Below are 17729 nucleotides of genomic sequence, written 5' to 3' on the forward strand. Positions count from 1 at the left end.
GGAGACTGTGTGGCTTATGTAAAAGAATACTGTTAGTTATGAAGCCAGCACTTGTGTTCTGCTCTTTGTGTGTGTGTGTGTGTGTGTACTGTGGTTTGAACTCAGGTACTCTGCCACTGAGCCATGACTCCAGCCCTTTTTTCTGAGCTGGTTATTACTGAGATAGGGTTTCCTTTTTTGCCTTGGCACATGCCTGGACTGTGATCTTTTCTATTTTAAGCATCCTATTGTAGCTGAGATGACAACTGTGTAACACCGAGTCTGGCAATTAATTGAGAAGGGTCCTAAAACATTTTGCCCAGGCTGGTCTTGAACCTGATCTTCCTGATCTCACCTCTCTTAATAGCTAGGAGTATAGGTGTGAGCCACGAAGTCTGGTTTCCCTGCCAGCTTTACTTATTTCACCATTCTACATCCCCTCAACACAGCCTCAACTGGGTATGTAGCCAGTGACTGTCTCAGTCAGCTTGGATTGCTATAACCAAGTTCTAGTCAGCTTGGATTGCTATAACCAAGTTCTAGAGACTGGGTGGCTTAGAAATAAGAGACATTTATTTCTAACAACCAGGAATCTAGGAAATCCTAATCTATATATTGATGTATTTGGAGCCTGGTAAGGAGGGTCTGCATCTTGGTTCATAGAAGGCCATTTTCTCCTTCTTGGCAGGAAGGACAAGGGGATTCTTTGGGGTCCTTTTGATAAGGGTACTAATTCTGTTCATGAAGGCCCCACTCCCATGACCTAATCACCTTCCAAAAGCTACTACTTCTTATTCTGTCACCTTAGGGTTAAAATTCCAACATGTGAATCTTGGGAGGATATAGCCATTCAGTCCTTCTAACAGATTCCTAGATTTTTAGGGTAGAGAGGAACACATCTTTTGGGGGAGTTGTGGTGGTGGGCTGTTGGAGAAAGGAGGAATGAGTGTAGAGGGGCTACCAGCTGTGTTTTGAGATCTCCAGATGGTTCTGGAAAGGGCTCAGAGGTCCCTGGCAGAGGGCTTAGTTTCCATTCAAGGATTTCTCCTCTTTCCTGGTGGAGATTGATTTGTTCCAGGAGTCTCTAAAAGTGAGCATTAAGTGGCTAGGTGGTAATTTTGCCATCATTTTTAGGTTCTTGACACATGACACCATGCTTGTCCTTTCTCAGGGGACCTTGCCTGTCCCATGGGAGCTCTCAATAATTGACATGACAGCCAGTTCCTTAAAGTACTCTCAATGTGTGCCAAGAGGAAAGTGGCCCATTTTGAGGAATCTTAGAGGAATCAGCTTTATTTGTGTTTTCAATCTGAGATTGACTTTGTAACATTAGGAGGAAGCTTGATGTGGCCAAAAGAGTCCTGAAGAGTGAGGTTAAACTCTAATTTGCCATTTGTTGGCATCCTGGGAAAGATATTTGACCTTTCTGGGACTGATTTTTTTTTGTTGTTGTTGGTAAGATGAAGATCATCCCTAAATTTCTATCTCACAGGAGCATATTGTACCATTAATTCACTTGTAGTTTCTTCTTTCAGTTTTTTTCAGTAATTTGTTCAAATATTTGCTGCATGAACAAGGTCAGCAGGGAGCCTTGTAGGCAAAGGATCCTGGGAACCAAGTTATAGAAGCAAGAGGCACCCTGTTATAGTTTGCTTGATCTGGGTAAGACAAGGTGAAAAGAGACAGGAAACATTCGGCCATAATGGGCATGGTCCTTGTGAGCATCGAGGGAGATGCTAAATGTTTGTGAGGGGAGGGATGTGTGATATCATGAATAATGAAAGACCCTGACTCAGCGTGGCTCTTGAGGTTTCTGTGTTGAAGCCTCATGCTTGCTTTTGGCTGAGACTGAGTCCTTTCCTCCAAGGGTTGGGGTGGCTTAGTATCCATGAAATGGGTAGGGACTGAGTCATCTGGCTCACTGATCTGTCTTCTGGTTACTTAAGAAAACCATCATGTTACCTTTCATCCGGAAGCATTTCTCAAGGGCCTAAAAATGAGCAGCTCTGGGGCTTCTTCCTGCAGCTCCTTGAGGAGGTGGAGGCGTGTAAAGAAGGGATTACTCATTTATCAAGGCCACACTGTGTGCCAGGCATTTTGCCAGGGCTTTACAAACATTATCTATTTAATCCATACAGACACTTTTTCCAAGTAAGGCTTACTCCCATTTTACATGTGAGGAACTGAAGACAGGGTAAGAGATGTTGGCTCACTCTACCAAGTTACTTAGCATTGCTTTGTTCAGTGTGAAGAGAGGCTGGCCATCACATTGTCAGCTGAGAGGGTGGTGAGTCAAACAAGATTGTGGATGTGAAAACACTTTGTGAACTGGAGAGTGCCATGCACACAGGCAGGGGGTCCTTAGTAGTGTTGCATCCCTGTCAAATTATTATTATTATTATTTGGCTTGTGCAGGGCTTAAATTCAGGGCCTCACCCTTGCTCAGCTTTCTTGCTCATGGCCAGTGGTCTATAACTTGAGACATGCCTCTAGCCCAGATTTTTGATGGTTAATTGGGGATGGAGTCTCAGGGACTTTTCTGCCTGGGCTGGCTTTGAACTGTGATCCTCTAGGCCTCAGCCTCCAAAGTAGCTGATATTACAGGTGTGAGCCACTGATGCCTGGCCCAGCCAAATTCTTATTTGGTCTTGTTTGAGCCTCTTTGTCTGGGTTAATAAAAGGCTTTGACCATTATTTTCTCCTCTGTTTCCTCTTCCTCCAGCTAGCCCCAACTCATTGCTCCTTTTAAGCTCCCAAGAAAGGGTGTTAATTTTTTTTGTGTGTATGGTATTGGCATTTGAACTCAGGGCCTTATGGTTGCTTGGCAGATGCTCTACCATTTGACCTATTACCCTAGTCCTTTTTGCTTTTAGTTATTTTTCAGATAAGGTCTCATGCTTTTTGCCCAGAGCAGCCTCAAAGCACAATTTCTTAACCTATGGTTCCTTTATAACTGGTGTGACTCAATGCCTGACTTGTTTGTTGAGATGAGGTCTCCATGACATTTTGCCCAGTTTGGTCTTGAGCTTCAATCTCTGTCTGAGAAGCTGGGATTATAACTGTGAACTTCTGCCACTGGCCTGGTACTATTTATATTTTTAGAAAATTAATTCTGTTATATAAAATTAAAGGAATGTAAGGCTTCTTTTCATCATTTTAGTGAAAATAGCAAGTTCTAGAAATTTTAATGCCATACATACCATCCTATTCTTATTTGAGATTTGAGAAAACAAAGGCCCAGGGGGGAGAAAATGATTTGTCCCAATGCCCCACAGCTAATGGAGAGTAGAGACAGGATTTGGACCCAGGTACTCCTTGTCCAGAACCTCTCCACCACCTCACATTGTTGCTTTAAAGAGAAAGACTTACAGGGCCTTTTATCCTTTGTGGAGGAAGAATCCAGTTTAATAAATTTCATTATCCCAGTCCATTTATGTAACAGAGCTGTTTGCAGGACCTGGCAGATGGTCCATAGTAACAGTGCTTTGCTGATTGGGTTGGAGCTGAGCCTATGAAATGAAAACTCCTGAGAAGCAGATGCCTCTCCCCATCCCTGCCCATGGAGAAGCCAGCCTCTTCCAGGAAGACATTGTAGCTTCGCTGCTCACTGTCTCTGGGGACTGAAGGTGACCAATAAGGGAGGAGTCTAAATTTTTAAAATTGTTATTATAAAAGAGGTGTATGGATGGGTTACAGTTATATAAGTCAAGTAAAGCGTACATTTCCTTTTGGATAATGTCACCCTTTCCCTTGCTCTCTCTCAGTTTTTCCCTCCTATCCCTACCCACAAGTTGTTCATTTTCAACGTAGTGTCTAGTGAGTACCACTGCTGCATTTACCTTTTGTCTGCTCCATTTCTGTGCCTCTAAGGGAGGAGTCTTAAACTATGTTTGGTTTTAAAAATTAATTAACTAATTTTTGGTGCTGGTTCTGAGGCTTGAACTCAGGGCCTGGGTGCTGTCCCTGATCTTTTTTTGTTTAAGGCTGGTACTCTCCCACTTGAGCCATAGCTCTGCTTCTGATTTTTTGGTGGTTAATTGGAGATAAGAGTCTCACAAACTTTCTTGCTCAGGTTGGCTTCAAACTATGATCTTCAGATCTCAGCCTCTTGAGTAGGTAGGATTACAAATATGAGCTACTGGCACTGGCCTGTTTGGTTTTTTACAAAAGTCACATAAGTGGTTTGGAGGCTTAAGGAGAGGGGACTGCTAGTAAAGGATGCTTTTCCTGGGGCCTGAATGAGGAATGGGAAGAAGGAGCAGAGCAGGAGTAAGATTAGCAAATGTGGAGGGGGGAGAGGCTGTTTCATCACAGATCTGCCCTGTGGATTCCTGCTCTCCCCATCAGGAGGTGTGACCACCTATGAATGTAACTTCAGCAATCATCATGCCTCTCTCTGTTCCCCCTGCCCCCCTCCCTTTTTTGAGATTACTGCGACTCTGTATCTTCTGATTATCTTCCCTTCCCTTGTTGGTCCTTAAACCTAATTGGTTTTCAGTGGATTCTTTTAGTGATATCTGTAACTGCCCTAGCTATGGGGTCCTGAGCTCTGAGGACACAAAAGCATCTTATTCTGTTGGGTCTCCTTACCTGCCCAGGGTCTTCTGGTGTGGATGGGTAGAGCTCCCTGTTATGATCCTAATAAATCGTTCATTCCCACCTCTCTTCAATATGGGTCATTTTTCCCAGGGGCAGGGGTAGAATAAACTTAAGAGCCACCATCTGAAATCACGTCCAGGAGGTTCTCCCTGGTTGACCTTAAACTTGGAATCCAGGGTAGGTGCCTTCCTCTCCTTGTTCTTGCCTCTGGGTGAGTTATTTGCTCCCCCAAAGAATGGAAACAACCCTTGTCTTCCCCATCTGAAGATCTTAATCCGCTTCTCTCATTTACTGAAAGCCAGTTTCTTTCTGGGAGCTGAGGATGCAAATCTCAGGGGATCTCATGGGTTTTCAGAGCTAAAACCATGGCTTCTCACATAACCACTTCCTACATGCTGGGTGGGCAGGCGGGCTTTGCAGCACTCACTGTCCAGTCTATGTTCTCTTTCGGGCTTGCTTCCATGGGGCCTCAGTGTGGTCTACAATGGGAGTTCTATGCCAGCACTAGGAGCTGTGATTTTTATCAGAGAGATACCAGTGACAGCTTTCTGCAGGCCCAGGCGTGCTGCCGCTCCCTTAGCTGCGCCTTCTCCCAACTTGCTCCTCTCCTCAGCCCCAACTTTCAGCTGTGAGTCATCATCATCAGCCAACAGCTGGGGGCAGAGCTTGGTCCTCCCTCCTTCCCTCCCTTTCTCTCTCGCTGTTTCCTCTCTCTCAAAATAATTGCAGAGTTGAAAACTGCAGAATTTCTCATTCCTAATAGGAAAAAAAAAACCCCAAACAAACCTGAAGGTGATGACCAGGGCTAGGGACGGCTGATCTAGGTAAAAGGAACCAGGGAACCTGGAGAAGATGGAGACAGGACTGGGTGTTTTGGTGTCTCCTTTATTTTTCTTTCTTGCCAGCCTGGGCACTGTCCCTGAGCTTTTTTAACCCAAGGCTATCACTCTATCACAGCACTTCCATCTTTTTCTCTTTATCTGGTACTGAGGAATCAAACCCAGGGCTTCATGCATGGTAGGCAAGCACTCTACCACTAAGCCACCTTCTCAGACCTGGCTATCTCCATTACAACCCCAAGTCTTCCAATAAGCTATCTCCAGGACATAGGCAGTGAAGGACAGTGTGGATTTTCCCTTTCTGCTCTTCCCTTCTTAGGAGCCCAGGAAGGCCCCTAGGGAATTGGGCAAGGTTGGTGAGAAAGGGAGTTTAGAAAGGTCAACAGATAGTTTTCTAAGAAACTGTGCACAGTTGTGCTGGAAGTCAGAGGGCCTGGTTTCTTGTATTAGTTTTGCTTCTTGTTCATTAGTTGATTCCAGGTGCACAAGTTATTTTCTTTTCTGGTGTGACTGGGTCAGAAGTGCTTCGAGGTCCCTTCTTGCTCTGACAGTTTGTCAGGCTAAATTGAATGGAAAGAACTTGGAATCCTGTTCCCATAATCCTTTTGAGACGCCAACACCCCTAGCTCTTTCTGCAGATGACTTGCTTTGCTTACTGTGCTCAGAGTCACATGGATTTGATTCCTGCCATCGAAGGCCTTATCTTTTGTCTTCCTCCTTTCTTCTCCTGGGGCCCTAGTTTAGGCTCTGCCAAACCATATTGTGTCCTTGGGTAGAACATGCCTTTCCTTCAGCCCAATTTTTCTTTTTTTCTAAAATCAAGGGATTAGACTTGCTTCTTGCCTTCAATTGTCCTCTCCCTGCAACCTCCCCACACCCCCCCATCTTGAGCCTCCTACTAGCTTTTCTGAGTGTGATTCTTAGCTGCAGAAAGCCTGATTTTGGGGTGGGGTATGTTTTCCTTTCTTGCTTGGAGGGAGAGAAGCAAGATTATTATTATTTTTAATTATATAGCTAAGATTAGGCAGCAATCTACATTTTAAAGTGTTATTAATAAGAATCTAAAAGTGTGTGCGAAGAGGTTTTGGAGTTTGAATGTGAAATGAGTCGGGAAACATCTGCGACGGCACTGGCCCCAATCAGGGAATTTTCTTAGGGTACCAAGTGGCTTCCAGGTGTGACTAGCAGGGATGATGTGCTATGTATGAACCCTGATCTTCGGCAGGAAAAAGAAGCCCAAGCACTCAGAGCAGGGGCTCAGTGCAGCCTTTTCCCCACAGAACCTTGCTTTATGGCTCTTTGGGAAGTGACAGTCATAATATTACTTGATTTAGAATTTACACAGTGCTTTTATATTTATTGTTTGCTTTTTAAAAAATCACATCTTGAGGGGCTGGGAAGGTGGCTCAGTGGTAGAGCGCTTGCCTTGCAGGCCTGAGGCCCTGGGTTCGATTCCTCAGCACCACATAAGCAAAAAGAAAAAAGCCGGAAGTGGCGCTGTGGCTCAAGTGGTAGAGCGCTAGCCTTGAGCTGAAGAGCTGAGGGACTGCGCCCAGGTCCAGAGTTCAGGCCCCACGACTGGACCCCCCCCCAAAAAAAATCACATCTTGACAAGTAATTTTTTTGTCTCTGCTTGAATTGGCTGAAGAAAATTTTTTTTCAGTGCTGGGGTTTGAAGTCAGGGTCTTCCATTTGCTAGACAAGCACCTTTTGTTTTAGTTTGTTTTTCAGGGAGTCTGGGGCCTGCCTTGGACAATGAGTAGCTGGGATTACCGAGATGTACCACTATATCCAGACTCGGCTGAGACTTTTAAGTTTAAGGTCTTCCTTTAAGAAAGATGGTTTTGAATAATTTGGAATGTATGCATTTGAAACATCCTATGTGTCCCATACAACTTTTATGTCAATTAAAAATTAATTTTTAAAGAGAGAGACAGAAAACAAGTGATATATTTATAGAGGAGAAGCTGAGGAGTCTGGAGCTGAGTTCTGCTTCTGGACCTATATCCCCTAGCTCTGCCTGTCCCTGTCTATATACACACATACACACACACACACACACACACACACACACACACACACACACACACATATGTATACATATGCATATATATATATATATATATTTCTTAAAACCGTTTGCAATGGGACATATTTCCTGTGTTGATGGTCTGTCATTTCCCCATTACAATATGCCCCACAGTGGGAGTTTTGTCCATTGTGTTCCATGCTGTGGCCCCTGGCCCCTAGGATAGTATGTGGCATGGTGCAAAGCGTGCAGTAGCTATTGGATATTGTCAATGCCTGGCTCCTTTCTAAGTAGGCTGGGTAACTTGGAAAGTTATTTACTTTCCTGAGTTTTATATTTTCTTTGGGAAGTTGAGTTGGATGGTCTAGTGGCATATAAACGTTCATGGTAAAAGCGATGGCTGTGACTTGTTTATTTTAACAAGCACCTACTTTGGGTCGGGCTTTATGTGACTACAGAGAAAATAAGGAAGTCACAGTCCTTCACTCTGAGGAGGACATGTGGAGGAAATGCAGTCAAATAATCCTGTGTTTGGAGGCATAGAACTGTTGTTGATACAGAGGTACAAACTCCGTATAGGTGGCCCCCAAGAGAGGAGATGGCTTATTCTGACTAGGAGTGCTTTAGGGAGACAGTGAGATTGGAGCTGGGCCCTGAAGGGTGAGAAGGAGCTCTGTAGGTGAGACAGCCATGCTGGCCACATAGCTGGTTGGAGGAATAGCATGTCCCCAAGGCCCTGGATGGGGAAGTAGAATATGCTCCTGACATCCAACACTGATAGAGCTTCAGTGCTCTGAGGGAGGGACTGGGTAGGAGGCAAGGGAACTAGGAACAAACTAGACTGGAGATTCTTGAGATGCCCTTGATTGGTTTGGGAGAGGTCACTAGTCCAACAGCTCCTTGATTTTGTCTGGGAAAACTCTAACTCTGAGTGTTGCTGAAAGTCCTAAAGTCAGCCTGAGGCTTCTTAGGGTACAGTCCGTCTTGACATCTGTCACTAGTGCCCCTGAATTGGTTGTTACTGAAGTTAGTGGTGAAAATAGAATAGCTACCTGGTATGCCTGTGTGTTTGGGCTCTCTGATCTTTGCCACATAGGCCAAAGATAAAGCTCACGTGGCTATTCACCAGCCAGGTTTTCTTTGTGCCTGTAGCCCAGGCATGTATCCCTGTGACTCTGAAAGATCTTTGTAATGCTCACTTTTGAAGAGGCAGTGTGGGTAAATGGAAACTGGAGCTGGGGTCAGATAGGCCTGTGCATTCTCTGTAGGACAATGACTGAGGGCACTGACTCTGGTGCCAGGCTACTGGTTCCCAGCCTTACTCTGCCACAGCAGCTGCTGGCTTAGAGCCCAAGACTTAGCCTCTGTCTGGGCATTAATTTTCTCATCTCTAATTTGAGGATTATAATGCCTACTCATCGGATGTTTCTGTGGATTAAATGGGATAATCCATATCAAGAGTCTAGCATGAAATAAGTGTCCTCAAAATATTAGCTTTTTTCTTTTTAAATTGAAGCCTTACAGCTTATTAGCTATGTGATTTTGGACAGGTTGTATAGCCTCAGTGATCTGTTTCTTTATCTATAAAATGGGATTCACTCCAATCATTCAGGCTTGATTATAGTTATTGAGAGACCCTAAAACACAGTTCCACACATTCAGTTCCAGTCCTTCATCTGTGTTTTCTACTTTTGTTTGGTTGTGGGGCTTGAACGCAGGGCCTGAGTACTGTCTCTGAGCTTTTTTGCTCAAGGCTAGTGCTCTACAACTTTGAGCCACAGTACCACTTCTGATTTTCTAATGACTAAATAAGAGTCTCATGGACTTTCCTGCCCAGGCTGGCTTCAAACTATGATCCTCAGGTCTTAGCCTCTTGAGTAGGATTACAGGTATGAGCCACTGGTGCCTAGCTTCTGCTTTTTAACTTGGAACAATTTCACTTATCATAATTTTATTCCTGTATTACATTTTTAAGACAATCCCCAACCTTTTATTATGTGATATTATTCACAAAATGACTTTAGAAACTTGGGAAATTTTACTAAAAATGGGATATATAATTAAGTCCTAGTTTTTTAATTTAAATTATTAAGTATGAATGGTCTTTGAGATTATCATGGATGTTTTAAATCTTTTTTTTTAATCTTTTTTTTTTTTTGTTGGCCATGGGGCTTTATCGTGGATGTTTGTAGGACACTGATAAGACTAAAGACTCCATTGGTGCCAGTAAAATTAAATTGATCCCCACTTACTTTGATACTAAAGATTTTCAGATATGATTGTATTCCATCCTTTTGTTTTATAGATAGGAAAACTGGGCCCTGAGGGACCTGTTCAAAGCTATGTACCATGGACAAGAAGCCAGGGCTAGGACCCTGGGTTTCCCCTTCTTCTCTCCTTTTCCTTTTCCTTCCCTCTCCTCTTTCCTCTGTACCTTAGCTTACCTTGTTTCACTTTTCTTTTCCATTGACACCTTTTACTCTTTCTTTCTTCCTGACTTTAGTTAATCCATGGTCTGTCATATATCAAAGGCGCTGGTGTTCCGGATACTGTTTATGAATCTTAAAAAAATCCAAAATTCTATGATGGAGATTCCAGTATTTTTTCCCATTGATTATCATTTGAGGCATTGACACACAGATCTTGGTAGGTGTGAGTTGGTTGAGAAGATTGACAAATTAGTGGCAAATGTGGGTGGAACCCTGGAACTCCCTGATCAGGCTGTGTTGTGCAGTTTGGGAGGATAGTAGTAATACTGGCTAACACTTACTACTGTATGCCATGTACTTTATTCATCAACAGCTTGCAACAGCCTTACAAGGGAGATACTATTCTTACTCTGCAGATGATATCTTAAAGACACTGAATAATTTGATTAAGATTACAGAACCCCTGAATAATAAACTTTGGTAGAGGTGAATGACAGGTAGACAGAGAGAGGGTTAGATTTCTTAATTCATGTAGGCAACAAATACTTATTGAACATCTACTTTGTGGTGGGCACTGTTTGTGTATGCATAAACAAAAGATTCCTGCTTTCACAGACCTTCTTTGTGGATGAGGAAGCAGACTCAAATAGAACAGTTTCTCTATGTATTCATTACATAGGAGAATGCATACATTCTCATGTGTATTTATAAATTGAGATCATTGCCTTCAAAGTGAGGGACACGGTTCTTAGAATTGTCCACGATTGTCAATGAGTGAGAGGAATGGGCTGGTTTAATTGGGTTGAGATGTAGACTCATCAAGGCCTGTGATGAACAGCAGGCATATATAGTATAGAAGCCTGGGAGCCATCTATAGTGCCTGTGAGCCTTCTCCTTCCTTTCTGCCTGTTTTTTTGGCTGGTCCTGGGGCTTGAACTCAGGACCTGGGCACTATCCCTGAGCATCTTTGTGCTCAAGGCTAGCACTCTACCACTTGAACCACAGTTCCACTTCCAGCTTTTTCTGAGTAGTTTACTGGAGATAAGAGTCTCATGGCCTTTTCTGTCTGGGCTGCCTTTGAACCCTGATCCTCAGATCTCAGCCTCCTGAATAGCTAGGATAACACCGGCACCTGGCTTCTTCCCGCTTCACACACAGAGAGGTCACGCTGGATGGCTTCAGGCAGTCAGTTCTGTGATTGAGCAGTCCTTGGTTATCATCATCAGATGCCTTTTTATAAAGTCTCTTTCCTTATGGCCAAACAGAAAATCAGATACAGAAGTCACTTTTACATTCTGAAGGCTTCGGGTTACCCTGAGAGGAACTAGCATTTGTAAACAGATTTTCTTTTTTCTTGCCAGTCCTAGTGCTTGAACTCAGGGCCTGGGCACTGTCCCTGAGCTTCTTTTGCTCAAGGCTAGCACTCTACCACTTGGGCCACAGTACCACTTCCAGCTTTTTTCTGTGTATGTGGTACTGAGGAATCAAACCCAGGGCTTTATGCATGCTAAGCAAGCACTCTGCCACTAAGCCACCTTCTCAGCCCCAACAGATGATTGTTAAAGCATAACAAACTCGTGTGGAGAGGTGGCCTCCTTGTGTGTGCCTTCTGGAATTAGAATTGGGAAGGATTGAGGAGGCTGTGTGGTTTATTTTCTCTGACCATGGGTTTTCTTTTTATAACATCCACTTCTGTTTACTAGCTCAATTTTGTTATCTTGTCAGCACTATCTATTTTCCTTTTTGGACAGATTCTGTTAGTAAAATATGGATGTTCCTCTAATCTGTCTTCCTATCATCTTTAGGACCACCTTCCCAGGAAGGAACTGTCTCTTTACTGAGGAGCTCAGTGGCTTCTCACTGTGTGGGGGCTATGACTGCAGCGGCAGTCCCTGCCTTCATCACTGGTCCCTGAAGGGACAAAGGAAGTGACCCCTAGAATATTTGTCACCCACCACCCTGCCCTCAGGGTGCTCCCCCCCTGGACTTTGTACCTGCCAGTCTTTCTTCTTACTCTTTCCCCTTATTTACATCAGTTTATTTGATAACATGTTGGCAAAAGGACCTAGGAAAATTAAATCATTTGGTAATGAAGTAACTCTTCATGATTCTTCTTGATGCAATCCTTGATCTGGAAGTTCTTTTCCTTCACCTACTTCTTTTAATGACAATGCTACCTTCTTACTAATCTTGAAATGCTGAAATTTCAGAGTGATGTTTATTTCTTCCTGTTCTCTTTCTCTCACATCGAATGGGTGCTAAGTCCTGAAAATCCTTCTCTCTCTTCTCTCTCTTTCTCTCCCTCTCTCTCTATGTCTTTCTCTTATGAAACAAACTGTCACTGAGGCTTGATGAATCCTAGGCTTGTGTTACTGTGATGGTTTCCTACTAACTTACTACCTCTGTGAGTAAAGACAAGAATCTTGTTCCTGGCAGTAAAATGGGGATGATAGGAGTACTTGCCTCACAGAGTGTGGAGGAATGAAAAGGATACTCTAAGGAGAACACTTACAACAGTACCCAGCATGTAGTAGGTGCTGCAGAAGTGTTGGATGTATTATTTCTGGCCTCCTTCAGTTCTTTGCTAGGTACTACTCACAACATTCCCTTCATCATGCCCCATCCCTGCTCAAAGTGTGTTGTTCTCCCCATGGTCATGTTAGCTGTAGTTCCTAAACTCAGCATGTGAAGGTCCGGTACAGAAGTCATTCTTACCTTTTAGGGCTTAGAGTGAATATTCTGAGAAGAATTGCCAGGGTGTGATAAGGAAATCTTATACCTTCTACTGTTTTGCTTTTTTTTTTCTCTTCCACATTCTTTGAAATTTTCTAGTTTTTGATTATATTTTGTTCTACATATTTTTAATTAGCTTACATTAGTCATACAAGGGGAAATTTCATAATTACCTTTCTGCATATGTTTACCATGCATTCCAATCAATCTTACTCCTATTTATCATTCTCCTGGCTCCCTTCCTATTCTATATAATTTTGAATGAGGATATATAGTCAAGATTTATAAATGTATAAACTACAAGCATATATTTTAATAAATACGTGCAAGTACGTACATTGGCTTAAAACTATGTTACTAATAGGAGAGAACAAACAACCAAGTTTGAAGACCTGTGGTGTAGAAGATGAGCTCCAGACCCCTAAGCCTGGCATTTCTCTGTGATTGGCTCAGCCTGATCATCCTACCTTCAGTCCCAGACTTTCTCCTCTGACCTCATTCATTCTCCCACTGCACCTTATACCTCTCAATTTCCATGTTATTTCTCATCACTTTCCTGCTCCAACGATATCCTCCCTCATTCTCCCAGTTTCTTTTCCCATCTAGAAATTCATCTTAAATGCTATGCATTCTTTCACGCTTTGCTAGGACAAATTCTAGCTTGAAATGTTTGCTCTAAAATGTGCTTTGTCAATACCACTCATCTGGCCCTTCTTGTATTCTCTGTGGACCTGCTGTTTTTGTGTTTGTTAGTAGAAGAGACCTTTCACAATGTTATTTCTTTCTTGGTGCTATATTTCTTTTGTTAATTCTTACATGGACGTGTCTTAAATGATATTTCATTTTCTGACTTTATTTTGAGCTATTTTGTCATTTCTCTCATTTGTCATTTATCTGGAGACACATACCTATACTTTTTAAGATGACATTAATGTATCTTTTTAAATAGTTTAATATGTAATTCTTTACCCTAAGGAAAAGATTCATTTGTTAAGTTTGTGATCTGAAATGCCTTGAATTGACAGCAAGCTTCAGTTTAAGGTAGACATTTATCTACATTGCATTAATGAACATTTTTGTATGAGATTCACTATTTTCTTTTACTTCAGGTGACATCATAATCCATATGTATAATGTCTTTCTTAGGGTCTTAGTTGTGCATTGTCTTCCTTCTGGAAAGGTCTTCTAGAGAGGAAGATGGGATGGCACACAGATCATATCCCTCCCTTTAGTCTGGCTCACCTCTATTCAAGTCTTATAAGAATGGCTCTTTTTCAGCCCAGTTTCATTAGTCTATATATCATCTGTGTAATCCTTATAGATTTCGTTGGATTTAGAATCAAAGACAGTGGTTTAAATCTTAATTTCACCACCTACTAAGTGTTTGAACTTGACCAAGATATTTAACCTCATCTGTACAATGAACTTTATAGTCTATATGTCAGGGTTATTATAATGATTAATGATATAGTATCTGTGAATGCGCTAGGTGCCTGAAAGGTTGTCCATAAATGTCTGTTTTTAAAGGAGCAACATCTGGTTGATGCTTTATGAACCTTCTACTGTAGAATGTATTTTGAGGAGAAATAGAAGGGTTCTGAGAGTATATCAGAGCTTGAGACTAAAGGGGAATATTGAGTTGGCCTGGTTTCTGGGCTTGTTTCTGCTAGAACATCTCTGGCCTCCCCAGAGAGGATGAAGATTAATTAGTTAATCTTTGTAAAGTGCTTTGAAGGTGAAAAGTGCTATGTAAGTGGAATGGTTGAATTGCTATTGGAGATGTAATAATGGTGGCACCATATTCTGGCAATCTTGCCTGTCTCAGACATCAATAATCAATAACAGAGTTCTGAGATGTTTTACTTGATATGAATGAAAGGATTCAATGTGCAACTAGTGATAACACAATTCTCTTTGTGGTCTTCTCGGTCCAAGAATGCTGAGGTTGTTTAAACAGCAGCAGTCTCATTCTTTGGCTTCTTGTGAAACTCAGCTTAGGTAGAGACACAGTTTACCAGTTTGAGTTGCTTTATGGGTTTTTGATCCAATGACTTAAAAAAAAAAGTGTCAGGCTGCATGAAGAGAAGTGTACAGTGATTCTGCAGTGACATGGGACAGTGTGAATAACCAGTTCAGAGTGGTGTCAAGGGTAAGTTTAAAGAGAAGCAGCTTAGCCTTGCTACCTTGAGTAGGTTATTTCTCTGAGCCTTAATCTTCTCATCTTCTAAATGGCACTGTAGTAGTTGATGAGTATAATAATAAAGGTAGGGGGAGGGTAAGTTTAACCTTTTTCAAGGGAGAGTTTTGGAGTTCAGAAAGGTTTCCTAGAACTAATGGTACATGAACTAACTTGAGAGGCTTACCTGGTTAGGAAAGGGCATCCATAGATGATGGAGCAGCGCACGAGGACACATGAATAGTACATCTGAATGGATTCATTTCCAGTTTGCATAACATGCCAAATCTCCTGTGGGCCCTGCGGGCTTGGTTCTCTCTTTGTGGAAAAACAGAAGTCAAACTCTCTTGAGCTGCTTGGAATCTGCAAGCAGGTCACACCTGAGAATGTATCTCTGTAGAGCTTTGTATGCTTGCAGTATTCTGACATTCCCTCCAATGACTCTGTGGTTGGTTTTTTAGCTGACACTGTAAGCCATATGTTGAATGTGGGGCCGGGTGAAGCTTTGATACCAAATGCAGAGTATGTAGTAGAGTTATCTAGAATTTAATATGCATTACTTGATGTTTTGTCTCTTAAGCAAAGTTTTTCTTTGTTAAAATAAACATGTATAGAGAATTTATACAGCGCACATGGTTATGCATATTTATTGGAGAGAATCTGTTAATAATCTATGCCTCATCAGATTTTGCATTTCTGTTGAAATAACAAATGTGGCACTTGGTACAACTGAATGAATTTGGTGAGTTTTCTCTTCTCTGGAGAAGAAAGGCCCTATCTCCCTTTTCATACTTTCTTTTCTTGTACTTTTTTTATTGTAAAAATGCTGTACAGAGGGGTTACAGTTACATGAGCAAGGTAATGAGTACGTTTCTTATTGAGCATTGTTACCTCCTTTGTTTTCCCTCTACCATCCCATCCCTTCCATCCCTTCCCTCCCACCTCCACTATCTCTCTCCCCCCCACCCCCAGCCCACTGAAGTTGTAAAGTTAATTTTCAACATGTCAACCACTTTGGAAAGTAGTATAGAGGTTCTTCAAAAGACTCCACATAGAGCTCCCTTATGACCCAGCAATCCCACTTTTGGGCATTTACTCAAACGATCACAAACAAGGCCATACTAAGGCTACCAGCACAACTATGTTTATTGCAGCCTTATTCACCATAACTAAGATATGGAACCAACCCAGATGCCTCTCAGTAGATGAATGGATCAAGAAAATGTGATATATATATATATATATATATATATATATATATATATATTATAGTGGAATTCTATGCCTCCATCAGAAAGAATAACACCACCCTATTTGTTAGGAAATGGAAAGACTTGGAAAAAATTATATTAAGTGAAGTAAGCCAGGCCCAAAGAAACATAGGCCCCATGGTTTTCCTTATTTGTCATACTTTATTTTCTTCTATCATCTTTAGCCCTGGCCAGCTTCCCATGTAGTGCTGCAGAACTGAATACTCTCTGGCATCTGTTTTGCATCTTTTTTTTCTTCTTTGCACTCCCTTTATTCCAGCATGTGTGTGGATGTTTGCTTTGGGACTATTAGGATTGCTCCTCTCTGCATATACTTTGAGAAGCCCTCTTGTATTATGAGGAAGAGGAAAAGAGAGAGACTGGTCATTGATTGAGTTAAGCCTAGGAAATTATAGCATGGGGGAACTTCTGTGGTTTGGGTAAGAACGAATAGGCATCTGGGCAAAGGACAGACGTTGATCAGAGAGAAGTGTATCTATAGTAGTATTCATATCTATAGCAATATATAATTATAAGAGTTGAGGCTTTAGAATCATGCTCTGATTCCAGTTCCAGCACTCTCTACTTGTTTGAACTTTGGGAAGTCATTTAGCCTCTTTGACCTCACTTTCCATGTCTATAAAAATGCTTTCTGTACAGGAAACTAGGACTCTTAGTACTTGGTACTACTAAGGACACAGTGCTCATTTTTTCCAGTAACTCATTGGTTATCCACAGCTATACAGTGCAATCATAATTCAAATCATATTTGTTTTTCAGAAAGTGGCAAGGTATTTACCTGGGGCCGAGCAGATTATGGTCAACTGGGGAGGAAGTTGGGATCTAATGGAGGCCAGAAACTAGAAAAGCAAGATTCATCCCTCTCCTGCTTCCGATCACCGAACAACACACCTTCACCTCTGCATTGCCTAACTGGAGCAGCTGAGGTAAGAAGGGACTTCTTACAGACAAAATGTCTCTCTCTCTCTCTTTTTTTTTGTCTTTCAGTGAAGTGCTTACTGAAGGCCTACTGTGTGCCAGGCATTATAATTGGTTCCATGTAGGAATCTGAAGGGGTCTTTTACCCTCCTTCCCCCTCCCCCAAGGAGTTCAGGTTTAATATGGTAGAAAAGTTGGTTCCTCAGTTACCCAAATGACTGTATCATAAGGAAGACTATGTAACTCCTTTAGGGACGTTCAAAGCACAGTATTCCTGAACCATTGGGAAGAATGAAAAGTGGATTCGGGGTAAAAGGATTCGCTTTGAAAAATGATATGACTTTAAACTATGTAGATATCACAGCTCCAACAGAGTCATGAAGGTAGGCATGTAAGGAGAATATTTGGGACTAGTAGTTGTTAAATTTGAACGAATCATGAAGCAATTAGGATGGATTGGAACCTGATTGAGGGGGCCTTTAATACTGAGCAAAATATTCTGCATCTTTGTTTGTATTTCCCAGTGTAGAAAACATTGTAGTTCCGTTGCTTATTTAAGTCCCGTTGGTTCTCTAAAATGACTAGAATTTCTACATTTAAATCAGGAGTCTTAATTCCTCCAGGGTGTGTGTTTTTGTTGCTAAATTTTACTTTACTGCTGTCTTTAAGAAAAAAAAAAGGCTAGGCTTTTTAGAAGAATGGCCATGCAGGAAATGTGCTTCTGAACTCAAGTTGGCTTAATGAAGGAATTCAGTC

General features: G+C 42.0%; 1 protein-coding gene across 2 annotated transcripts in view; it reads left to right on the plus strand.

The window, feature by feature from the left end:
- Sergef (secretion regulating guanine nucleotide exchange factor) overlaps positions 1 to 17729 on the plus strand; it is a 210641-nt gene that overhangs the window by 37864 nt on the left and 155048 nt on the right. For both annotated transcript variants that reach the window (XM_013034155.1, XM_013034156.1), the window contains exon 9: positions 16815 to 16981. In XM_013034155.1, coding sequence (XP_012889609.1) covers positions 16815 to 16981 — 167 coding nt within the window. The remainder of the gene's footprint in view (positions 1 to 16814; positions 16982 to 17729) is intronic.

Source organism: Dipodomys ordii, unplaced genomic scaffold, assembly GCF_000151885.1.
Source record: "Dipodomys ordii isolate 6190 unplaced genomic scaffold, Dord_2.0 Scaffold183, whole genome shotgun sequence".
NCBI classification, from domain to species: domain Eukaryota; kingdom Metazoa; phylum Chordata; class Mammalia; order Rodentia; family Heteromyidae; genus Dipodomys; species Dipodomys ordii.